The following is a 27,117-nucleotide window of genomic DNA, read 5'->3' on the forward strand; positions in this document are numbered from 1 at the left end:
CCCCAGATTCCCTGCCTCTGGTCTAAGTGACCTGTCCTGCCCCTTTAAGACTTCCAAAAAGCACTGTCCAAACCAAAACAACAACAGCAACAATGAGAGAGGGAATAGAAAAATAAAAAAAATAAAAATAAAGGAAAAAAGACACGAGTTTTTTTTTGTCCTCAGGCGCCGGTCCCAGGCACCCGCTCGCTGGTCCTGCTGCCCTGTCTCCCTAGCACCAGAGTCCCTGTCCCTTTAAGGCTTCCAGAAAGTACCCGCCCACCGGTCCTGCAGGGAAAAACGCGCCATATTCTTTGTCCTCAGGTGCCGGTCCCAGGCATCCGCTCACCAGTCCCGCCGCCCTGCCCCCCTAGCACCGGGGTCCCTGTCCCTTTAAGGCTTCCAAAAAGCACTCGCCAAAAAGAGAAAAAAAAAGGGGAAAAACGCGCGATTGCCTCCATTCTCAGGTGCCGGTCTCAGGCACCCGCCCACCGGTCCTGCAGGGAAAAACACGGGATATTCTTTGTGCTCAGGTGCCAGTCCCAGGCACCCGCTCACCAGTCCCGCCGCCCTGCCTCCCTAGCACCGGGGTCCCTGTCCCTTTAAGGCTTCCAAAAAGCGCTCACCAAAAAGAGAAAAAAAAAAGGGAAAAAACTCGCGATTTCCTCCGTCCTCAGGCGCCGGTCTCAGGCACCTTCCCACCAGTCCCGCAGGGAAAAATGCGGGATATTCTTTGTGCTCAGGCGCTGGTCCCAGGCACCCAGTCACCGGTCCCGCCACCCTGCCTCCCTAGCAACGGGGTCCCTGTCCCTTTTAGGCTTCCGAAAAGCACTCGCCAAAAAAATAAAAAACTGCTCCGGTTTCTTTCCACCCGCCGGGAGCCGGGGGGAGGGGCGCTCGGGTCCCGCCGGGCCAGGGCTTGTGTCTTACCCCCTTCGCAAGGTGCTGGGTTCTTGCAGTTGTGGATGTGGTCTGGATGTTGTCCTGTGTCCTGTGGTCTCTATTTTAGGAAGATTTTTCTTTGTTATATTTTCATAGCTCTATGTGTTTTTGGGAGGAGATTTCCACTGCTCTACTCACGCCGCCATCCTGGTTCCCTATTTTATGTTTATGATGCCATTTTTTATACCCAATTATTTAGTGATTCCCTTAACTAATTTTTAGATGTCATTGTTTTACTACTTCTGTCCTTTTGACCTTCATACTGGCTTTTAAGTGCCTAGTCTACTACATCTAGTATAGGTTTGCTTTTACCAGTGAAATTTTCCCTTTCCTATATTTCTTGCTTCTGGATAGGGTCTTTTCTTTTCTTCTTAAAGAAAAACCTTTAACATTTCTTGTAAGGCCAGTTTAATGATGGTGAACTCTTTTAACTTATGCTTTATCTGTGAAGCTCTTTATCTCCCCTTCCATTCTGAATGATAACCTTGCTGAATGGGTATTGGTTGGAGGATTTTCTCTTTTAGCACTTTGAATATATCATGCCACTCCTTTCTGGCCTGTTGAGTTTCTACAGAAAAATCAGCATCTGACCTAATGGCATTCTCCTTGTAGGCAATGTGTTGCTTTTCTCTCCCTGCTCTTAAGATTCTCTCTTTTGACATTGTAATTGTGCTGTGTCTTGGTGTGGACCTCCTTGGGTTTATCTTGTTTGGGGCTCTCTGCTTCTTGGACCTAGATGTCTGTTTCCTTCCATAGTTAACATATGGAAGTTTTCAGCTATTATTCTTCAAGTAAGTTTTCTACTCCTTTCTCTCTCTCTTCTCCTTCTAGGACTCCTATGATGTAAATGTTTAGATGTTTTGAAATTGTCCTAGGGCTTCTTTAACCTATCCTCATTTCCTTTTACTGTTTTATCAGCTTGAGTGCTTTCCATTACTCTGTCTTCCAAATTACTAGTCCATGCTGCTATCTCTAATCAGTTGATTCCCTCTAGTGTATTTTTCTACTCCTCACTCTCTCGCTCCTTTTGTGGCTTTTCTAATGAGAATGTTTGTATGTTTTAATATTGTCCTATGGCTCCCTTATCTTATCCTCGTTTCTTTTTATTGTTATTGTTCTTTTTTATTAGCTTGCACACTTTCCATTACTCTGTCTTCCAAATCACCAATCCATTCTGCATTCTCTAATGTGTTATTGATTCCCTGTAGTATATTTTTCTTTTCCTTTATTGTATTCTTCACCTCTGATTGATTGTGTTTTATATTTCCTATCTCTTTGTAGAGATTTCATTGAGCTGTTCCACTCCTCTCTCAAATCTGTTCAACATCTTTGAATTCTTTATCTGGGTAGTTTATCTGTAATTCATTTAGTTCTTTTTTTTTTTTTGAGGTTTTGTCATTATTTTGTTTCAAGTGTATTCCTCTTTTTCCTCATTTTGTTTGAATTTCTGTGCTTGATTCTATGAATTAATGGAGAGGGCTAACTCTCCCGGTCTTGAAGGATTGACCTTATGTAAGGGAGGTTCCCTGGGTTAGTTGTATGTACCTGGTGGTTTTGGCTTGCTTTTAGAGGCCTAATGAGTATGAGAACAGGTGTTGTGGTGTCAGGGCTCGGGTGTGGTTGGTGGGGTCATGGTCAGAGAGGCTCCTGAACGGACACTGGTGGGGAAGCAGTGGACCCACTGCAACCTTAAGGGAAGTCCCACTTCCAGGGCTACTGGCTCCATGATGATAGGGTGACAACGATAGTGTAGTGACAGTTTGGGTGTGATTTCCAGGAGTTACTGGCCACGAGCTCCAGGGAAGCCCTGCCTGCACAGTTCCTGCATCATGTCTATGGTGCAGCAATGGCCAGGATGTGCTCTCCAGTAGGAAGGCTGCCTGGCTCTGTGCTCCTGGTGCAGCTGCCACCTGAATGTGCTCTCTGGCTGATGCATCTTGGTGGGTGTGAGCAGGGGTGTGTAATTAGTAAGGAAAACAACTAGACAGAAGATTGCCTGTTGGGGTGATTTATCTCTTTATTCAAAATGTAATTTATTGAGTTACTGCTATGTATCAGTCACTGTTGTAGCCCAAGAATATTGCCCTGAAAACAGTTAAAACCAGTGATTTTTTAACTGTCTATTATTTTGGCTACCAGCGTTATTTGGCAATGTCTAGAGACATTTTCATTGTCAAAACTGGTAAGGGGAAGCATTATTGGTATTTTAGTGGGTAGAAGCCAGATATGCTTTTCAATATTCCTCAGTGCACAGGATATTTCCTTATGGGGAAAAAAATGCAAATGTCAGTAATACTGAGATTGAGAAACCCTGGGGTAAGTTTTCATAAGTATATATTTCATAGAATAATCATTGTAGTTGACATTTAACTTTCTTTGTTTTCAGAAGTGAGGAAATTTACTGGAGTAAAATGGAGGCCTCAGGAATATTACCCATTCTGAAGAAAAAGCTAGCTTTCCTTTCAGGTATGTTTTCTTAAAATTGGAGGTGTTTAACATGTAAACTTCTTTTCTTTAATAAATTTGACAAATACATTTCATTTTTCTAGAAGGTTTTGTTTCCAAGGTACTTTGATTCATCTTCTAATCAGAGTGGATAATTACATGAACCAGCTCTGTCACTGTTACTGGGCAGGCCAGTTTTTATTGTGTTCTGTAATTTGGTAAAAATGACCACCACCTCTACAAGTAAGATATCATGACGTCTCCTTATATAAGATTAAGTAATGCAGGCTAAGGATAATTGAGTAACTGGTACTTAAATAATTTTGTTTCTGTAATAGAGAGTAATTTGTTTTTATATATCCTGCATCTTAGTTTTTGTCTTCTTTCTATGAGACAGTTTCACTGCCCTGGAACAGTTAGGAAATATCAGTTACATGGGTTTCACATTTCACTGTTGTAACTTGGTTATACAAGCTTGAATTTATCGCCAGTTATTAACCCAAGGTCTATTATCAGCTGATTCAAAGAGAAGCTGCATTGGGTGAAGTGATTTTCTTGAATTTTGGATTTGAGTAAATTTGAACATACTTTAGAATAGGTATTGTGGCCCATCTGTTTAGGGTTATTTGGACTGTTTTATCTTGCTTTTTCTTTCTTATTCTCTTTAGGCACTATCAGGATTGTCTTTATATTTAGACTACTAATGTTCTTTATTCAAAGTATGTTCTATCTTGGTAAATTGGCATCTTTTTCTAGTGTATATTATAAAGGACAAAATGAGACATTGAATTCCACTAATAGTATTGTTTCCTTACCTCATATGTAATTCCTTTTTTAGAAAATATTCTTCTCTAACCAGTTGGCACTTGTTTTCTCCACTCTTTTCTGAAATGAATGGTGTTGTAAGAAACATTCTTGTTTATAGTTTGTGCATTTTGTATAAGTTCAGTATAAATTCCTATATGTGGAAGTGTTAAAAGGGGAATTTACATTTAATTTGGGTTAGGTGTTGTCAGATTTCCCTCTAAGAATGTTTCAATATCTGTTTTCCCACCAGTGTACAAAAATGCCTGTTTGCCCACACTGTTGCCAAGAGTGGATATTAGTTCTCTTTTACAATCTTATTTAGAGATATATTTGCATCCTTATGACACTTTGTGTAGCATTTGACCTTACTGACCATACCTGCCTTGAAAGTCTTTTTCCTTTTGGCTTCTGTGCTCTTTTGCATTTACACTGATGATTATTTTATTGTTCTTGTGAAAGCTGAGGGCATGAGGTTAACTGTAGTCTTGAATAGTAGACCTGTCCTCTGAAGACAATTCCATAGTGGGTCAGAAGGCTATAGTCCAGATACAAACCTTTCTGCTGGTTTGGCTTAATGTAGTGATAAAGCATAATGATTTTTGAGGAGCAAATGAAACTTCACTTAGACCATTCCTCTTGAATTTCTCCACTAAGTGGTAGTTACTTCAACCAGTAATTTTCAAAATTTTTAAAAATAGAGAAAAATATTTCAAAGGAACAAAATCATCTAGGAGATGAGGTTTGAAAACCAAGGATGTAACCAATTAAAAAAACATAAAAACCTAAACAAAAAACATGTGGAGTGTGCCATGCTGCTCATGCTGTTTGACAAGGTCCAGGCACAAGGAGGAATCCTGAAAACCAGAAACCTCATAGCTGGCCCCTGCTAATTCCCACACTTATTTTTGCAGTTATGATGTTGGTGATTGGGCTCATATATGGGAAATCTTATGTATTTAAGATTTATTAATCTTTAGTAAATAACATAGCCCAAAATATTGATTAAAGCAGCAGTTCCGGAAATGAAAGTAGTGTTAAGGGACCAACTGTTCCAGGCATATTGCCACAAATAAGGGAGGCCGAACAGCCCAGGCCTCTTAGAACTAGATGCACTTTGTTCCTCCTTTTGTAACATTTGAAACATGATTAACCAGGAGTTATGGTAAACCGGGCCATAGAAAAACCCCCATAGAAAAACCCATTCTCCCAAAAAACTTATATGAAACAGCAAAGTAATAAAGATTAATAGTCCCCACTGCCCAGAGTCCCCTTTATGTTGTTGATAATATTAGAAGACACCTCTGGTATCCCCCTCATAGAAAGAATTTATGAGCAAAATAAGAAAATTTATATTTATAAATATCCCATATATAAAGTTTATAATAAATTTATGACAAAATATTATTATATTAATGATAAGGTAGTAAGAGCAGATTTAGTGTCATTATATGAAAGATTAAAGAGAACTGCAAGGCCCTGGTTCCTGTAGATGCAGAAGGAAAGGTGTGAACATCTGAAATTGTGAAATGAATATTATGAAAGAATAAGGTATTTTTATTGTATTTGTAGGAATGTTAAGGAATGGGTGATAAGAGTACCATCCCTAAATTTTAAATGTAAGACCCAACCCACATGTGTAGGATAGGATTTAATTAATAATATAGTTACACATAATAACCAGAAAGTATATAGCTTGAATTTTATATAATCTGCTTAAACTTTATATAGCCTTAGACACATATCTTAAACTCTATGCTTAAAAGCAGACATTATGCTTAAAAGCAGACATTATAAACCACACGCTGCCACACACCATTTTCCTGTCTAGCACCTAGCATGTCACCTACATCTCTGGCCAAAAAGGTTAAGGGAAAGTTAAACATTAAATGTTACAAGAAAGCTGTTCAAAAAAGTGATAACATCTGTAATGAGCCGGAATTATACAAAACTGAAGGAAAAAAAACACTGTACCATCCTTGATCAAAGAAAATGTGTAACATTATGTAAACCTTAAAAAGATATAAAAATAAAAACCCTGCTACTTGATGTCAGGAGATATTACAACCTTAATTGGGTGTTTCGTCTCCTCACTCATCTCCTCACTCGCCGATGCTGTCCTTTCCTTCGTGACCCACACCTCGGCTGGAGCTGGACTCCGGCACATATGCAATTGAAGACACTTTTGATTATCTGTTAGGATGAACCATTGAAATTGCTATTTTTTTGAGTATAAGCAAGTTGAGTATCAGTAATTTATGTGACTAACCTAATAAAAGATAGATGATCATTTGTGGTTGGTACATCATGAATTACCTTCATGTCACTTGGAGGTGTTCTTTTTCACTTCACACCTTTCAGTTTTCAGTGATAATTTCTAGAGATCATATAAAATTGTTTCCTTTATTTGCTCATTTTTAAGCTTTTAAAATTGCCATGTCAGTTGGGTCAGAAGATGGGCTTCAGTGTAAACTCAATCATGTGTGGAACTTTCAGAGAACTGCTGTGTGTGTATAAAAGTATTACTTACATTTTAATGCTTAGAAAAATTGAAGAAGGTTTGAACATACATACATGTAAATGTGTTCCACTACCTGCCTTTCAGGCTTCTATAACCAGGTCTCATATACTCTTATCATTTCCTCCATTTTCTAAGTCCCTTTTTATAATATATTTGGTGCAACATGGCCTAGCAAATAGTCATATTTTTATACTGTTATTTCTTTTGACTTAAAGCTTTTCTCCCTATGTTGATTGAAAATTTATTTTACTTGTCAATGCTTATTGTGCTAGGCACACAATAGGTGCTTAATGAATTAAGTATATTCAGAAGCAGACTAAATGAAAGAAAATTAAACAAAATAATTGCTATGTTTCAAAGACGATTTTGTGGGTGAATTTTTCCTGTTATTTTTTGCACATTTTGTATAATTTTTCTCTAGTACTCTAAACATTTATAACATAAAAAATAAAATATCTATTTTTATTCTAAAAAAATAATGTCCATTAGATAGTTCTTTACTGATGTCTTAAACTTGTAATTGTTTTATTAACATTGGACCCAAATATATATTATTCATTTAGGCTTTAATGTCTATTTCAGGTTATATTTATATGTATTCTTTTTTAATAGGAGGAAAGGATAGACGAAGTGGCCTCATTCTGACAATTCCATTATGCCTGGAACAAACAAACATGGATGAGCTGAGTGTCACATTGGACTACCTACTCAGCATTCCAAGGTGACTCTAAAGGTGTCTTTTCTTAAATCTCAGTTTGTTTTCATTCACTTATTAACAATTTCTGTTATTGTTATGTTTTGTTACCTGCTTGATTAGCAGTGAAATGACAATTAAAACAATAGAATCACTAATTTGTGATACCTGTGTAGATAGAATAGACTTTTTTTATGCTCTTGATATACTGAATAATATACAGATTTCTAAAATGTATGTACTGTCAACTTTTAAAGAACACAAAGAATGAGATCTAAAAACTGCGCAACTTGAGAAAACTTACAGAAATAAATTTCATAGAAAGAATCTTTTATTTAGGTAGCTATTTCACTGTATAGATATAAATACATCTGTAAAGAGGCTATTAGAAACATAACATTTTTAAATTTAAAAAATGCAAAAATTTTCTTATTTTAATACAAAGGTCCTTGGATTTTTAAGTTTTATTTTTCTTGGGTGAAGACAAAATTTAAACCTTTCTTTTTGCTTAAGCTTACCCATGACTTCAGCAAAAACAAGAAGGCCCTCTCCTAGTTTCCTTTCCCATATATGATACTTGTGAGTTGGAGTCTGGCTGCTCACTAGAACCATCTGGAGATTTTTCTTCAAAATTCTAATGCCTGAGGGTCTACCTCTGAGATCCTGATCTGATTGTTCTTAGGAGGCCTGCTCATCAGACTTTCTTTTTAATTCTTTAAGCTTCCCAGATAATTCTGATATGTAGCCAGATTTGCAAATATCTGGCTGCAATAAAGTATGAAAATGAGGGCAGATTTTTTGTGTTTGTAAAATATGGAGATGGTGAAAGGAATAGAACTATCTCTCATATAATACTCTTAGGTTCTAGATAGTGAATTTAAAAATTTTAATCAGAGCAACAATTCTTTGTATCTCTCCCAGTATTTCCAGTATTGACATAATAGATTATTTCATTTTAAAGCACTTTGCAGAGTACAGGGTTAAAGCCATATTTTAGAACAACTGACTTTAATCATGCTTTCTCCCAGTATTGGTCTGTAATTTAATGATTCTACTGTTGATTATTTTCTTTTTAATATTGGGAAAATAGAGGTGTTCAAGTGAAAATCTTCATTTTTTTTTACTTTCTGAAAAGGGGAAGTTATAAGATATCACAATGTATTAGTATTGAATAGCCGAGGTAATCCTCTGAGCTACTGATTGCTTGTTTGTATTACTCCCCACTAGATAACAAACCTAGGTTAATGACACTGGCTAACATAGAACTCACATGTAATAAAAAGATACTCATGATTCACTGATAGTTAAATGTAGTTAGGGAACTTAGAGACTATCTGACCCAACTGCCTTATTTAATAGTTGAGGGAATTGAGACTCAGAAGTTAAAATTACTTGCCCAGGGTCACACAGCTAATCAGTAGAAGAACTGGGACTAGACTATAATTCCTGACACTAATCCAGAACTCTTCATACTTCAAGTGAATAGAGGATAGTGCAGTTGCATCTTATGTGAGGTGAGGTTCTCTGAAGTTATAATGTAAAATTATTGAGTCAAAATTAGCCTTGAAAAATGCCTAAGGAAGAATTAGAGACTTACAATTTTTTTTATGAACAGGGTAGGTTTCTCTCCAGCACTGGAACATGTCACTGAGGCTTAGTTCTAGAAGACAGTTAGCTTATGATTAGGTTTGTGATAAGAAAATTTATACTTGTGTATACTAGAATCATGCTCAGCCCAGCAGGCTGTTTACAGTGTAAGAGGCACTAGATAACTGAGGCAGGTTAAGGGACCAGCAATTTTCACTTGTGTCTACTGTTTGTTCATTCTGGGTATGCTAGCAGGAAGTACAATGGAGGGCAAACAGCCTACACTATTTAAATTATCTCTCTTTTATATAAATATACAATAATGCTATTCAGTGTAAATTATGAGTGAGTTTCTACATATCCACACATACCTGCTAGCTAATAGACAAGAAAAAAGTTGAAGCAAGATGAAAGAACTTATGGTAGCAAAGCAGACACCTAGCTACTTAATTTTTAATGATCATTTTGCTAAAGTTTGGTCTTCCTAAATATTTGTGAAACCTATAAATTGTTAGCCATCTACTTTTGTGGATCAGCCTTCTGTAACTTTGGCATTTAATAAATAATTGGCAGCTCTGTGTCAGTACTTATTTCATTAGAGAGCTAGAGTGTTTTTTTAGCTCTTCATTTTAACTGCAGAGCAGTTAATTAGGTGCCATCTTAAAAACTGATTTTTCTCCTTCAGAATGTCATTCAAAACTGTTTTTAAACTGTAGTCCTCCCTATGTCTTATTATGAAAAATTTCAAATATACAGAAAAGTTGAAAGAATTGTACAGTAAACACCATTTATGTCCAGCACTTAACAAGTCTGCAACCAAAATTGTACTTTATCACCTATCTATTCATTTACGTACCCTTCTTTCTATCCCAGCACTATTTTTAAGTTCACCCTGTCAGATCAGGCTCTCTATATGCCTAGAAGGTTTTCCTTTTTCAGTACATGTGCATTTTTTGTATGACTTGCTTGTGTCTCTCAATCTGCTATTGAAGTTTAACTCCTCCCTGCTGTGAATGTCTTTAGACAGCTCCAACAGTGTAACTAAATAATGTTGTCTTTTCCTTACTGGAGATGTCCAGAAATGGACTCCTTTTGCAGTGAACATGTTAACATTTTGAATATAATAATAGCTTTTTACAAGTTACATTAAAATGAAAAGAAATTACCCAGTTTCTTATCTGTACTTTATGCTTATTTTTAATGACTGGGACAAGGTATGATAAATACTATTTTAAATAAGTAACCCAGTTGAGAGTGGGGCTATTTCCTCATTCCTTGCTACACAGGTTGGCCCAAGCTTGCTTTTTGTTTCATATTCTTGAGTAGAGGGCTAAGAAGAAAGGAGAGCGTCAGGCCTGGCCTGAATACCAAGTTTATGTTGAGGTAACTTCTCATGTCCCATTCTATGTGGAGTTAAGGAATAACTATTACTGCTCCATTTTCTATAAAGGGTGAGTTACACGTTTTAATAAGACTGACAAATTTGGATCAGCCTGAGTGTTAAATTTTAGAAGAGGTAAATGGAGTTTTTCTTTGGTTTCCTTTGGCTTTACTATACATTTTAGACATAACAGGATCAGAAATTGTGAGGTCATGATTCAGATGGCAGAATCAAATTCAAGATTCTCTTATAAAGACAAAAATCTATGTTAACCTGTAAATCTTTTCATTAAAAAAATAAATACTGAGGTTAGTTCTAACTAGAACCTCACAAGTAAGTCTTTATCTCATAATTTCATTACATATTTCAGAATTTTAAATCAGAAGCACATCCACATTCCTGCACAGAATGAGATTTGTTTTACCACTATTATATGAATTGTGATTTTGAGACATTGACTGCTTTTCAGAAACATGAGGCAAAACATATACATCAGTTTCTCAACCTTTTTTTTTTTTATTACCTTAGTTAAAGGAGCCCTTTTAGACAGTTTTTTTCTATTCACTTCTGCTTGGTATCATAGTAGTTTGCAGTCAAATTATAGTCTGTTATTAGACTGTAAACTCCTTGAATGCAGAGCCAAGTTTATCTCATCTACAATGCTAATAAAAATGATTTGGAGACTTGAGATATTTATTATCTGCATATTGAAGGAAAGAGCCATACTTGGCAACAAAATCTTAGAAATGACCTAAAATACATCATGAAAGGAACTACAATAGCTCTATCTAGTTTTATAATTCTTTAAGATGGTGAAATTATGATTTGAATCCCATATGCATAGTTTTGTAACTGCCAGTATTCCATAAGGCATATATTGTATATGTTAAGAATTTTAAAAAATCAGTGGATATTCTTATTCAAAGAAAATCTTATGAAGCCAAATTTATGAAACAGATAGAAGTAGAGGTCCACAGCCATTTCTGCTCATCTTTATCTTCCCTTCCCATATTACACTAACACTGCAGTGCCTCCTCCCCAATTTTTAAGGAGCCTCCCTTGTGCTTACAGGACTCTGCAGAGCAATTAGAAGATAATTTCAGTGTAACACCTTTAATTGATCATTGTTTTGTCTTTATACTTGAAAGGTTCAGTATAGGAGAAAGGTTTCTTTCTCCTCAACAAATGACTTTTAAGCAAATAGAGGTATAATTGTGTTGACCTTAAAGTTACTTCAAAGCATTGTAGTTAAGTGCTCTGAAAAGTCTTTATGCTGTTGATATGTGCTTTTTAAATATTGATTTCATTCATTGAATACATATGTATTGAAAATTTATAATGTGCTGTTTTAAAATGTGATAGCTAAGCCAGTATTTCCTTTCTATGCCATGTATTTTTTATTTTTCTGTCCTCTCTGTGCCTTTTCATATGCTTACATTCACACAGAGGGACTTCTGAGTTGTCAGGCTAGTCTAACATAGCAATAACCAAACTAATTTCTCTCTCTCCATTCTCTCCCCGTTTTGCACATAAATATGAGATTAATTTTGCCAAAACAGCAGCTCTATCTTCTTCCTCTGTTTTCTGTGATCTCTCCTTTCTAAACAGTGAATTCAATTTAATAGCCATTTATTTTGCTTATACTAAATAACAGACATTGTACATTGTGCATTGTAAAGGCAAAATAAACTAAGTCTTTGCTCTCAAGAACAATCTTTCAGCCTTCTTAACTGCTTAGTTTAATTACTTGTATTGTACAGTCTTCAAAATATCAATTCTTATCCCTATTTCATAGATGCAAAAGTGAGGGCAATTAAGAAACTCTCCCAAGTTAGTAAGTTGTTCATTTGCTCACAGTCTTCCAGCTCTGTCAGTCGTTTTCATTGTTTCATTTGCTTCTTTGTACAGATAGTTCCCAAACTATTCCAGCTGTCCTCCATACTTCTAGCACTTGCTGTTTCTCACTCTTTAGGCATTTAACCGAATGTGCTTAATGATAATTCTAGAATTTTTACATTTAATATTTGTCCTTTTAAAAAATATCCAAGGTATATGTTGTTTAGCTGGTAATATTGGGAAGTTGAGTTTATTCTCCTTGGTTCTTGTCCCCATCACAACAAAGAATTGAAGGGCAGAGACATAGCAGTGAAGCAGAATGAAAGTTTTATTTGAAGACACTCCAAGGGAGGGAGAGGGCCAGGTAAAAAAAGGCAGGTTTAATTGAATAAAGCAGAGAGGAAAGAAAAACAGAGGGAGGAAAGGGGGAAAGGGAAGCTTATTGAACTCCTGCTCTGCATTGGGCATAATCCCTGCCAACTCCTAAAGCCAGTGTCACCTGGCATCCAATGTCCGCTTGAGTATGCACGGTGTGGGAACTAAATCCCTACCACCCCAGGAGTTAGAAGAGCCACAGAGCACTGGATGGAGTGAGATTATATTCTGAGAACTTCGTAAAGACAAAGAAGAGAGATTTTCAGGCAGACTGCTAAGGAGCATGATTGTATAGTCACAGTTCCACTTGGGTCACACAGGTAACAGAAACTTGAAAACATAAATCAGAGCTCTCAGTAGCCCCTTCCTACTTATCTGGAGTAGGGCAGAGAATGTGACACACTTGAAGAAAGGCAAGTGCAGGCAACCTCAGAGAGGAGGCACTCTTAGGGCTTAGGGTTCTGTTTTTTAAAGCTTTCAAAAATGGGATAAAGGTAAAGGGTTGTGGGGGGGAGGGTGTAGGCCTGACTTGTGGTCTCATGATGTCTGTCTCCAGTGAGGGACACTATGCCCTCATCCACAGTCAGTCCTACAAATAATTCTGTAAGACAAACTTAACACAAGGAATTTATTGATCCTGTTCCTCTCCAAAATATTCATTATCCTCAAGCACTGGAAACATATCAGTTAAGACTGCTTGCCTTGCCTTAAGATAGGTTGTTGGCTGATTACCAAAGAATATGTTAGGAATCTTACCTCCTAACTCCCTGATTTTTTAAATGAAAACAGCCTTAAGATGGAGTCCCTCCTGTTCCTACTATATTGTTTATATCTCAGCATTTTTCATCACAGGCAGGAAAAGTTAATCATGATGCTTGTCTCACATCTCTATCTTACCTGTACTAGCTAGAGCACATCTCAAGGTCAGCCCAGAATCAGAGCATGTGGAATGAACTCACATTACAAAAGGGCATTAACTCTGGGACTCCTTTCTGGCTCTCTGGCTTTATCTGATTAACTCCCTGAGTTCTTGGTTGACCCCACCCTCTTTTCATCCCACTCATATCTGTCTTTCTGCCTAACAGTAACATTGACTAAGGTCTAATGTCTATGAATATAACAGACATTAAAATAAAATACTCTCTCCCCACCTTTCTAAATGATCCTAAGCTCTTTGAAGGGAGAAACTGTTTCTTACAATTTGTATTTTCATAGCCCTGTGATACTTAGTCATTGATCAGTAGTCAATGGATATGGGTTTCTGCCCTTTATTTTACTACTTCAGTGTCTTCAGAGCTCAGTGTACTCAAATGCAGGCTTACTGCACCTGGTACTGACCATTCTCAGAGCCTCTTAACACATTGTTGGAAAATCAAACATAAAGAAGTTGGCAGCTCAGTAGAAGCTATTTTGGATAAGAAGTTTGTCTAGGCTGGTATTGCTTTCTTTTTAGTTTAAATTCACAGTGGAACCAGAAATTCACTAATGGATGATGATTGGAAGGCATAACGAAAATAAAAAATCTTAATTTTAAGGAAATAAAAAGAACATTAAGTCATTTAATTCTCATAACAACCTGAAGATGAGTACTATCATCCTTATACCCATCTTACATATGAGGGAACTGAGGCATGAAAAGAATAGGCAGTTTGGGTATCTTGATCAAGAACGTGTGGCAGATGAGGGCAGGAGGGGGAATTAGAACCTGACAGTCTGACTCCAAGCCTAATCACTATGTTGCAGCTGTCTCTGTTATAATGACAGTGCCACATATATCAATAACTTTCAGTATTTGTTCACACTTAACCTGGATCTATCACATTGATAATTGACATGAAAATAGCTGGTGAATATAGTATTATAAAAGAAATCTTGAAAATCTTTTTTTTGTTTGTTTTAACATTTTTTTCAACAGTATAGTCAGTGTATTTTTAAAATCATAACATTTCCTAGCTCAAAGGGAACTTACTGATCATCCAATTTTACAATCGTGGAATGTCAGGATTGGAAAGTACCTTAATCTAGACTAACCACTTTACCCAAACTTACGTCCTCTATATAGAAATGCTGCCAAGTTCTTGTCCAGATTAATATTAATCAGATGATTCTTGATTTGGTAGAAATTCACCATCTACAGAAGTCACCTTTCCAGTTTTCTCAAGTTGTGATTTTATTAGAAATTTAAATTTATATTTCAGTTCAATTCTTCTTAATTGTAGAAAAACTCACTTCTGTTGCAAAAGAAACATCAGAACACAGAGATTTAATGACTTGCCAAAACTCACACATACATTAAGGTCATAAGTCTTGAGTCACTCATTAAATATGGTAGTTCCTACAATTAGCTCCTCACTATTCTAGGAGCTGAGGAAATGGGAGAACAGTAGGATAATATTCTTGCTTTCTGAAAGCATGTTATCTAATAAAGATAAATTGTAAACAAGTAATTATAATAAAAGCATAAGTGAAATTAGTGTAATTATGTAAGTATAAGCAGAACTCTGTGTTTGGAAGATAAGGAACTAAGAAATTAGTGAAGAGCTACAGAATATTGAACCCAGGAAATCCATTGACAGTCTCTTTCTAGTCAAAGTCAAGGAGCTTGTTAAGAAGCCTCTCCCCTTGATAACTATTTTAACTCAGCACTTCATCATTGAAAGGCTCTAATAGAGCAGGAACAAGGCGGACGAGTCTTAATATTTTTTTTGATTATTCCTAAAATATAATTATCAGTATGTTAGTAGTAATATAGGAATTTATTTATATAGCACTTAAGCTCCTCTGTCATGTCCTTTATAAAGGACATAACATAATCCTCAATTAAGTATATTGTTAAGAACATTTCAAACCATCATTCCACTTGTAGGAATGAAGTAAAAAAAAAAAAAAATTTGTTTTGAGTAGTTGAAAGATCCCTTGGTCTTGTAATTTTCAAATTTTATCTTTGGATTGTGTGTATTTTCATTATCTTAGTAAAATGTGAGAAAATTATGATTAAGGGTATTGTAAATACCCTAAAAGATAAATTCAGAGTGTTATACCCTTAAGATTTTGCACATGGTATTTGCAAGCTTCATTACTTTCCTTGTCTTAATATAAACAGATTAATTTAGAGTGTGCTTTGAAATATAAATGTGTTGTTTGTGTAAAACTTCTTTAACAAAATTGTTGTGTAAGCTGTATCTCTGAGATGCAAGTCCCAGTGACAAGAAAGTACCAACTTGTGGGGACAACACACTATTCTCGGCTATAGTCCCAACCAGCAAAGGCCCTCCACTGGGCAGTTGTGTGTCTTAGCTCCCCTCCTGCAATTTTCCGTAATGTGTTGATAGAGTCGCTGAGTTGGTCTCACTTCCTTCTCTGAGGACTACTCCACAGCCAGCTACCCTACCAGGATGGCCGGTCTTGGACTTGTATCCCCGACAAGTCATAGTGGACCTCCTAGATGTGTTGTTGGTGGGAACTCTGGAAATTTCCTCCTTGCCTGATCCTACAACTGTCAGTTACATGTCAGATTTGCTTCTCCCTAGCAAGTCTCTGTACATTGTTGTTGATCTAGAAGTGATCCATTATATTGCCTCACCTTTTTTTCCCCTCCAAAGAATACTTTGTGGATTCCTTATTTTATAATGCAAAAGTCAAAAATAGAATAAACTTTTTAAAAACTGAGATGTAATTCCATAACTTTAAACATCACCCTTTGAAGGATCTAATGCAATACTTCTAAGTATATTCACAAGATTGTGTGACCATCACACCCTCTAATTCCAGAGCATTTTCATCAGCTCAAAAAGAGACCCTGTACCCACCTTTTCGTATAAATAGAACTATATAGTATGTGGGCTTTTGTGTCTGGCTTCTTTCACTTAGCATAGTGTTTTCAAGGTCTGTCTGTGTTGTAGAATATATCAGTTCTTCATTCCTTTTTGTGATTGAATAATATTCCATTGTGCAGATTGCCATATTTTATTTTTCTGTTCATCAGTTGATGGACATTTGGGTTGTTTCTATTTTGGCAATTGTGAATTATGCTATGAACATTTGTTTGCAAGTGTGGACATATGTTTCAGTTTGCGTCACCTCTTGAACACTTCTCTGTTTTCTTGGAAGGTCTGCTTCTGTCCCTGTATACAGCAGTGCCTGTTCTTCCAAGTCTTTAGCAATATCATCCTCATTCTGTGACCTTACTGTTTTTCAGTAGAATTGGACACAACTTCTCCAAGAACCCTCTTGAGGCTAATGTGAGTGCTTAGAGGGAGCAGAGGAGGAGAATTAGTAAAATTCCCTGGACTGTTGGATTTAAATCTGAGGAAGGGTTCTGCTATTTACTTTTCCTACAATGTATGCAATGGTGAGAACATTGAGTTGGGAGTTTTCACTACCAAATACTTGCTTGGCTAAGCAAAGCTGTAGTTTCTTCCATTGTATTGGAGAGAGGGCAGTTGAAATCATTGTACTGAGCTAATTTTATAAGTAAAATGATGATGGTGGTGATGATGATACATAGCTTTGGTCTTTAGGATGGGGTTTTCCATGTAGTTTTGAATTTTTCTGGGGTAGGCTTCTGGAAATTGTTTAGTCAGTACTTGAACAATTGAATATAATATATAGCAATAACACAGTCCAGCACTCAAGATAGTATTTGCTGGCTAAGTGACCGAAAATGCAAAAGGGAGAACAGGGATGGATCAAACACGGTGCCTTCAAACTTTGAATTATGTACGTCAGATGGTAACTCATATCATTAAATTTTCCCCAAAAGCCCTAAGAAGTCCATTTCCAATGGTTCAATAATAGTTTATATAGTTTTTTACCTGTTTTAAACTGTCACTTCACAAACCTTGCACTTAGGGCAGGAGGGAGAAACAAGAAGTACGGAGGTCACTTGATGGTCATTAGTTAACCTGTTTCACTCTGATCCAGTTTTACAGGTAAAGAGATTGAGGGGCTTTGATTTCTTCTCTTTTTAAGACACTGACTGTCTGTGCTTTTAGAGTAATTTCTTGCCAGATTAGCTTATAAATTGTCAATATTTCCTGAAATGAGAAAAATTAATTGCTTTAGAAAACTGAAAGGATATTCTGGAGAATTTAATTTATTGACAATGTAAACCAAAGCAAGTGAGGTTAACGCTGCTCCATAAATGATTAAGATGGAAACTTTATTTAGGATAATAAGGAATAAAATATGAAGCTTGTTTTAATACTTTGTAATTTTATTTTGTTTCAGTGAAAAGTGTAAGGCTAGAGGATTTACCGTGATTGTGGATGGCAGAAAATCACAGTGGAATGTGGTGAAAACAGTAGTTTTAATGCTACAGGTAATTTTATTTTTGACTATCAGGAAATGGTTTTATTTTATGCTAACAAATGAGGTGATGATGGCAAATGCATCTCATTTATTGGACTGTGCCCAATCTTCTCAGCAGTGACTTAGTTCTAAAAAAGCATTAGTTCTTTTGGTTTGTTTAAATTCAGTTCTTTCAGGTTTGACTTAAAATAGTAAAATAAATTCCAGCCCTATTCTAAAGGTTTGTAAATGTCAGGAAATAGTATGTCATGTTTAAGAAATTTAAGCAAGTAGGCTAGTGAGTCTGAAAGTGTGAAGGCAAATGTTGTCAGACTTACCTGGGAGCTTTTATCTGCATCATCCACCGCCACCTCATTCTGATAGGACAGGTAGGGATAGTTCTGGGTAAGGCTAGTCTGAAAAAGCTGCTCAGGCAGTTCTGATAGGTCTCTCTGTTTTGGTTCCCCTCTTTCCTCTAAGAAACACCAGAATTCATGATGGTCTTATTATTTATTTTTAATCCATAAGAAATTCATTTGACCTAAGCTGTGTTCCTAGGGACTTTCATAGGTCGCAAATGAGGATTTAATGAGCAGCTGTAATTACAAAGTCTCTGATCCGATCCTAATTTTATGTTATATATTTCCTTGTGTTCCTCACAGAATGTTTCCATGATCTCTTGTCTGTACTAGGTTTATTCTAAGAGTATTGAGCATATTGTGATCCAAAATGGAAAAATAAAACATTTGAGGGATTGAAAAGGACCAGATTGCTCTCGGGTACCTGGCATTCCATAGACGATCTTTAAGAGGAGGTAAAAGTTGAGTTAAATGAAAGAGTTTGTCTGATTTAAATGAAAGAAAGTGAAAAGGGCATTCCTGGAAGGGACACTGACTCCATGATAACTCAGAAACAAACCAAATACAGGGAAGAGAGTTGATGACAGGCTAATTTGAGGGAAATATAAATTTGGCATTTACATGGGATAGTGAACATTCACTTAAGTATCAGTGATGTTGAAAGAAAGATCAAGAATTTTTAATGAATTGGGAAATAATTGGTAGCTGCTTTAGGATTCTGTGGAAAGGAAAAAAAATTTAAAAATTTAAATGATAACTAACAATGATTCTTAATGTTTTATCTTTTGGGACAATTAGGAAAAAGGGATTTGAGAAAAGTGGGCTGGTAATTTTAGTTTTTAGTTTTAGTGCTTAATGTAGTTTGGGTGCTGTACTTTTGTATATAAATTATCTTGCTTTATAAATTATTTCATATAATTTTTATCTTCATGACCTTAGGAAGCAGGTTCTATTATCTCAAAAGGTCATCTGAGACTCTTAGCCAGGTTCTCATAGTGAATGTGGGAAAGGGCTGTGGTTGGAACTTAGCTTAGCCTAGGCCCCAGGTCTTGGCTTTATCCTTTACAAAGTATGTATTTACCAATAGGCTGCATCTAAGGACGTCCCAAACATTACAGCATTCTTCAATGTTAGGCCTAAATTTTCATCATTGAAATTCCTTTTTTGGGTTGGAAAGGACATAGCCTTCAGAGGATCAGTTTTTAAGGGAGCACATGCTGGTGTCCTGTAATAACTTTTACTGTCAAATATGTTCCCAGCCCATTTATATTCTAAACCCTGAAGATTGACCTTCTCTGTAAAAGTTGTTAAAATAACTATTAGGTAACAAATTCATTAATTAGGACCTTGTGGCCTTGTTTTCATCCCATCATTCACCTGTGTCACAGATGAGTTTTTTGGGACTTGCTGTTTGAACTAGGCTTTGATCAGTGGCAGTTTTAAAAGGATGATTCAATTCTCTCTTGCAATTTCTTTTCTGATAGGTATTTTAACACTTCGGGATTTATTAAAAGTTAGCATTTTCAGAATTTGTAAATGGCCTGTTGTTTACTCCTAATCAAACAGTTGTCCTACATACAAAGTCATTGATTGCTTTTATTTCAGAAGGTACTGGTACCAGTTGTTTGGGAGCCCAGAGCTTAGTGCTGTCTCTGCCTATGTAACTGATAGTTTCTAAAATGAGTAGCTCAGTTTCTCCTGTTTCTCACAGCCTTAATATCCAATGATTTTGAAATAATGATCTTCTACAAATTCTGAATTTCCTCTACATTTCCCAGCCCCTCTAATAAAAGTTTTGATACTGTTGAATTTATGTTACTTACTTTATTCACAACTCAGTCATTGCAGGGGGCACTAGATTTGTGACATGCCTAATGACATGTTTCAATTGAAAGGTTTCTATTTCCCTCTAATTAATAATAATAATTATTCTTAATTCATTACTATTCAGTCGTGCCATTTATGGCTTAGAACAGTGATTTGCTCCTAGAGCTTGTACAGTTTTATTGAAACTAAAGCACAACCATTCATTTACATATTGTTTATGGCTCATTTTGCACTACAGTGACAGAATTGAAGAGACTGTATAGCCTGCAAAGCCTCAAATATTTATTATTTGCACCTTCAGAAAGAATTTATTGACCCCTAGTAGAACATTTGAAATTGTGTGGTAGAACTTTTAAGAGTTAGGCCTGGCTTCTATTCCAGTGCCTTCACTTAACAACTCTGTTATCTTGGGCAAGTTATTTGAGGTCTCTGAAGCTCAGTTAACTCTTCTGTAGTTGGGAGGATGTGATCTGCCTGCTAATGTGAATTCATTTATTCAACAAATATATATGGAGTGTCTCTGTATGCCAAGACTGTCATAAGCATGGGAGATACAGGAGTGACATGATAAATAAATAAGGTTCTTGCCATTGGGAAGCTTATAGTCTACTTGAGGAGCCAGGAAGTAAGCAGTTACATAACTTACTTAATAATGTAACATCAGATAATGATAAATGCTAATGAGGAAAAATACAGTGGTAAAAGGAGACTGAGCCAAATGGTGCTACTGTATAGCGGTCAAGGAAATTCTCTCTTGCAGAGGGACAATTTGAGTAAAATTGTGAATAAACTGAGGAAGCAGTCTTCCTAAGTATAAGACAAAGAACATTCCAGACAAAGGAAACATCAAGGGCAAAGTCCTGGGGTGGGAATGGACTTGTCACATTCCAGGAGCAGCAAGAAGGTCGGTATGGCTGTGGTAGAGGAATCAGCTGTGAGATGAAGTCTGCGAGATCAGTGGGGACCTAAGCTTGGAGGGCCTTCTTGGCCTGAGTAAGGGGTTTGAGTTTTACTCTGAGTATGAGAAAGAAAACGTGAAGCAGGGAAGTCTGTTAAGGGGATATTTCAGAAGGCTGGGTAATTGGGGACATTAGCAAAGCAGGTAGGAGAAATAAGTAGATTGAAGGTATATTTTAAAGATCAACTCTTTGGGGCTTGCTGATAAAAATGTAACTCTGTAAATGTTCGTTTCCATCCTTCTTTAGGTAATAGGAATAATCATAGCTAATAAATGTGAAATTGTGTTTTTAAGCTTTGTCTTTTTCAAGTTGATAATCATGCAGAATCTTAGCTACTTTGTATAATGGCTGATAAGAAAAACTTATTTTGTGAGAAAACTGATTTTGCATTATTTGAAGAAATCCCCCAAGATGATTGTTAGAAAAAAATTTTTTCATATCATAGAAAAACCAAATTTAATAATTTCTCAACTAAAAATCAACATTCAGCCTAATATAAACATATTCCTATTAGAGAAATTCAGTAAAACAGAAAAATAATTCACGTGTACCATCTGTATTACACTGTTTCTGTAAAATCTTTTCTGAATCAGTTTATATTTCAAGTATTTTTTTATTGACATGTATGTTTTGAAGTTTGGAGTATTTCTTGTATATTATTTTAATTCTTTTCCAAAGGTCTCTTAATTACTCAGTCCAATTATGAATATCTAGGATTTATAACCATAACGAATTATTCATTTTAAATGTATAATTTGTAATTATTCTTCTGTATTTTATAGAATGTTGTTCCAGCTGAGGTGTCCCTTGTTTGTGTAGTGAAGCCAGATGAATTCTGGGATAAGAAAGTAACACATTTTTGTTTTTGGAAAGAAAAGGATAGACTTGGCTTTGAGGTAAATATACTGTGTAAAAAACCAGAAGTATGTTATTTGTTAAAAAATAGCATTTTGCTAGTATTGTTTGTTCAACATTGGATACTAAGCTATGATTAGTATATAGTTGGCATTTAGATACTTGTTGAATGGATTATACTTCTTCATCAAAGGTCAAAATGCTTTCTTGTTTTCATTTGTGTCATTCTTTGTTAACTCCTTTGAATAAGTAAGACCTTTTTCTTAAAAAAATTTTTTTTATTGCATTACCAAGAGGACATTTAACTAATACTAGGAAGTCCTAGACATTTTGAAATTGAAGTTAGAGCCCATTTTGGATGATATGTCATAATTATTTTTTAGTATCTGGTTTAGTTAACATGAACACAGTTATCCATCTTTTCCTGTTGACATTACTGTCTACATTTTTCTTGTGTGGAAGTCAGAAGTTGTAAGATGGAATACAAATTTAAACATTTCTGTCACATCTTCCCTGTCACAACCTGTTAATTCCAGCTTCCCAGAAGGAGAGATCATAGATACTAAACTTTACATTGTTGAAATAAAGTGTGGAAGCATTGCAGGATACAAGTCTTAACCCCAACCCTGCAAAATAGAGAGCCTTGGAATGTTTTTAAGAATCAGGTCTACCATGCTAAAGACTCATTTTAGCCATTGCTGTACTCCAGTAATTATTTTTATTTTCAATAAGGTCAATATCAGTGTATTTCTGGTAGAGGAAGGGTTGCCAAGATGTCATAAAGATTTAAGAAAGTCTAGTTAATTTTAAATGAGGTAAGCTTGAAATGTCTTAAATAAAAGTGTGTGATTTTTTTCCCTTTACTTAAAGTTAAGCTATAATTTACATCTAGTAAAATTCATCCATTTTTAGTGTACAATTCTGACAAAAACAAACAAATATATAACCACCATTACCATAAAAAAATCAGGAAATACCTCATTGCTCCAAAAATTCCCCCATACTCCTTTGTCAGTTCCTTCCATTTTCAGCCCTGACAACTGCTGATATGTTTTTGGAATGATATGATATGTAGCATTTTTAATCTGGCTTCTTTGACATGTGCATTTACATTTGAGATGTATCCATGTTGGATGTATTAGAAGCTCCTTTCCTTTTGCTGAGAAATATTATTTTGCGTAGATGTACCATAGTTCATCCATTCCCCAGTGGAGGGACGATTTGGGTTGTTTTCAGGTTTTGGTGATTACAAATAAAGTCACTAAACATTCATGTATCGACTTTTGTGTAAAATTTTATTTTAAAGGGTAAAATGCCTAGGGGTGGGATTTCTGGGTCTATGTTTAACTTTATAAGAAACTTCCAAATTGTCAGTTTCAAAGCAGCTGTATCATTTTCATTACCATCAGCATTGTATGAACGTCCCAGTTGTATCCTTATCAATGCTCGATATTGTCAAGTTTTTTGTTTTTAAATGATGTTTATTCTAGTGGGTATATAGATGTATTTCATGTAGATGTTGATCATTTTTATTAATGTCCCTTTTTTATCCTTGGTAATATATATCTCTGAAATAATGCAGCTACTCCAGCTTTCTTTTGACTAGAGTTTGCATATCTTATCTTTTTCCATACTACCTATTTACCTATAATCTCCTTACCTATTTTTTTACATTTAAAGTGGATTTTTTTAGACACATACAATTAGGTCTTACTTCATATCCTATCTGACTAATTCTGTCTTTTCAGTTTTTTTTAAATATATTATATTTAATGTCATTCAGTATGGTTGGATTAACATATACCTTCTTCCTAGATTTTATGTATTCTTGTTCTTTCTCTGCTGCTTTTTAGATTTAGTATTTTTAAATTGTATTTTATCTTCATTATTCACTTGTGATTTGTATCTCTTATGCCTTTTTTTTTTTTTAGTGATTACCCTGGGTTTAAACTATACATCTTTAATAGACAGTCTTACCTTCAAATAATATACCACTTCACATATAGTAGAAATTCCTTAAAACAGGATACCTCCAATACTTCTTTCCCACTGTTGTCACACATTTTACTTTTACTGCACTGTAAACACATGGTACATTGCTACTATTTTTGCTATGGGTAGTCTGTTGTTTTTTACAGCAATAAAAATAATTAAAAATGAATTTCACACTTCCAGTGTTTTTCATTTCTTTTTGGAGATTGAGCTTTTTGTCTAGTGTATTCCTCTGCCTAAAGAACTTCCTTTAATGTACATTGGATTTCAAGTCTGTTGGCATCGAATTTCCCCAGCTTTTGTTTGCCTAAAAAAAATCTTTATTTCTGTTTCAGTTTTGAAAGGTATTTTCAGTAGGTATAGAATTTTGTTTCATTGTTTTTTTTTCTTTTAATACTTTATGTCACACTTTGCCTTCTATTTCCATAGTTTCAGAGCTCTACTATTATTTGTATCTTTTGAGCCTGTCTGTTATTTATTTTTTTCCCTGTGGCCACCTTCAAGATTTTCCCTTTGTTTTTGGTTTTCAGTGGTTTTATTAGGTAATGTCTAGACATGTTTTATTTAATACTTATTCTATTTAGTGTACTCTATACATCTTGGACCTCTGGTTTGATGCCTGCCATCAGTTTTGGAAAATTCTTAGACATTTTCTATTCAAATATTTCCTCTGCCCCAATTTCTTTTTCTACTCTTTCTAGAATTCCAATTGGATGTACATTCAATTCCAGTTGAAAACTTCTCACTATTCTAGTTTGGTGTTCTATTTTTTTTCCCTTGTTTTTTTCTCTTTATGTTCATTGTAAGTATTTTTTATTAATCAATTTTTAGGTTCATTGTTTCCTTGGCTGTGTTGAGTTCACTGATGAGCTGTTATGAACTCACTTCATCTCTGTTACCATGTTTTTGGTTTGCAGCATTTGTATTTGAGTTTCTTCCTTCTAGTTTCTATCTCTTTGATGAAATTCCCCATCTGTTCTTGTATGTTGTCTTGCAGTTTTCCCATGAGAACCTGCATATATCATTGTTATCTTAAACTCCCTACCTGATAGTTTCAATACCTGGGTCTTTTATTCTGCTTATGATGTTTGCTTTGTTTCCTGATAATAGGTTGCTTCTTGCTTGCTTGCTTTTTGTGTGCCATGTTTGTTTTTGTTGGATGTTGGAACACCGTGTTTAGGACAGTAAAGAGTGAGATGAATAGTATTTGTCCCGCACAGGCCCTGATCTTGGTTTTTGCTAGGACTTAAGTGGAGCAGGGGAAGGGTTGAGTCAGTATACCCAGGAGTTGAATGGCTTTGCCTTTTGTTGTTTCTGTTAATTTGCTCAGTGCACCGCAGGCTTCAGATCCCCCTAGGGTTACTTTGTGTTGAAGGTGGGGCTGGTTTCCCACAGGTGTGTGCTTGCTTTCCTCCAGTATCTGTTCCACCCTTAGCGATAAGTCTTTCCTTTGTTACCTTCATATCAGTCTTAGGCAGGCTCTGTGACTGGGGGTGACCTTTTCCCCCAGCTTTAGGAGGCCTGTAATAATCTGGGCTCCTAATACATTCCTGCCTCCACTAGGATAGAGGGTTTTTCTTTTTCCTTCCTCCAGCTGTGGTGGGACTTTATTTGTGCTCTAAAGCCATCCAAGTTTGCTGCCATCCTTCAGCACCTCAGGGCTTCTGTTCTCTAGGGCAGGTGGAGTTGAAGAATCTCAGCTGTGCTTCAGCTTCATGCCTTCCCATTGGTGGTTGCTATCCCTACCCTCCTTACACTTCCTCTGAGAGGTTGTTTTGAAGGTTCTTCTCCTACCTATCCCCAGTCTTTTCTCCTGAGTCCTGGGTCTTTGGAGAAGAGCCTCCAAGTGAGTTTGAATTCTTCTTGTGCTTCCCAGGAATTCTGTACTTTCACACTAGTTCACATATGGCCTTTAGCAGTTCATTTTAAGTTTAGCTGAATTCTTACCTGGCTTGTATCCTGCTGGGGATTTTCCCCAGGTAAGCAGGCTCCAGCTCTGCCTGTCCTTGAAGGCACTGGTCTTTCTTCAGATTTCAGATTAATTGGTTTTCCTGTGAACTTAACTCTGATGGGTTCAAGAAAAATTGTGATTTTTTAGATTAACTTGTATTATTTTGTTGTTGTAAGGGTTGGAGCAATGCTCTTTCCAGCTTTCTACATCCTCAGTAGAAGTCAGATGGTTAGTTTTTTTTTTCCATATTTATGTTGCAAACTTTTGTCATTGGTTAACTCGACTGTGATGTAGGCTTAGTAGAAAGGTGTGTGACAGCAGTATAAGGGAAGGCAGCTTGGGCTGCTGGATTACATTAGGAAAAGTGTTCCCCTGGTAGATGAATGGGAAACTGCATCCCAGGGAAGAGAAACAAAAGTGCAGTGAAGGAAAGCAGTGAAAGCTGAAAGCCAGTGGACTGATTGTTGTCATGGTGAGCAAGTACCTCAAACGGGGAGGGAGGGCTGATGTCCATGCCGGGGGCGTGAAGGAAATGTAGCTCTGAGAGAATGCAAAGTGAAGAGAAGCCAGTGTTTCAGAGACGTAAAGCTATGAACACTAAGTAGAAGAGAAGACCCCTTTTATGAGGAGCCTATCATATCCTGCTTAAGCATGAGCATATGCTCAGAAATGCTTTTGTGCCTAGTTGTGTCTCATATCAATTTCATGTGACTAAATACCTTCCATCTTGGAGGATACAGTAGAGGACAGATTCCTGTCTGCCTTGATCTCATGTCATACATTGATGTTTTAGAACTCAGATATTAAAGCTTCTTTTAAAAATATGTTTTCTTTTAGATATTGAAGATACTCACCTAGAACATTTTCTCATTAAATAAGCAGCAGGCACTTATTAAAAAGCCTAATGTCCCAGTGAGATGAGATTAATTTGAAATGCTCACTAATACACCACCAAACATTTTCAAATTTAAGGGGCAGTTCAACACCAGCCATTAAATGATACTTAGAGCTATATATAATTAAATGGAACATAGATGCTTGTTTAATTAAAAATTGTTCTCCTTGGTGTTATTTTGGATCCTTTGGATTGTTGTAATTAAGCCTGTGTTATTGTGTATCTTCTAAATATTTTTAAAAATATAACCTTGTTGTGAGTACTGGTGTTCTGGTAAGCAAGGGTATGTTTTATCTTACAGAATCATCCATAACAGATTTGTCACCAGACATCCTCAATGTTCGTCAGATAAACCCCCTGTAGTCATTTTAATGACACCATGTTCCCTTATTATTCCATATTTTCTTGTCCATTGTCCTTCCTAAA

General features: G+C 36.0%; 1 protein-coding gene across 4 annotated transcripts in view; it reads left to right on the forward strand.

The window, feature by feature from the left end:
* SESTD1 (SEC14 and spectrin domain containing 1) overlaps nt 1–27,117 on the forward strand; it is a 161,772-nt gene that overhangs the window by 64,802 nt on the left and 69,853 nt on the right. For 3 of the 4 annotated variants that reach the window (XM_073218600.1, XM_037000255.2, XM_037000254.2), the window contains 4 exons: nt 3,308–3,387; nt 7,304–7,412; nt 17,794–17,884; nt 21,781–21,894. In XM_073218600.1, coding sequence (XP_073074701.1) covers nt 3,333–3,387; nt 7,304–7,412; nt 17,794–17,884; nt 21,781–21,894 — 369 coding nt within the window. In that variant the 5' untranslated portion in view covers nt 3,308–3,332. The remainder of the gene's footprint in view (nt 1–3,307; nt 3,388–7,303; nt 7,413–17,793; nt 17,885–21,780; nt 21,895–27,117) is intronic. The other variant, XM_037000257.2, reaches the window with a different exon arrangement.

The sequence above is a fragment of the Manis javanica genome, chromosome 12 (genome assembly GCF_040802235.1).
Source record: "Manis javanica isolate MJ-LG chromosome 12, MJ_LKY, whole genome shotgun sequence".
Lineage (NCBI taxonomy): Eukaryota > Metazoa > Chordata > Mammalia > Pholidota > Manidae > Manis > Manis javanica.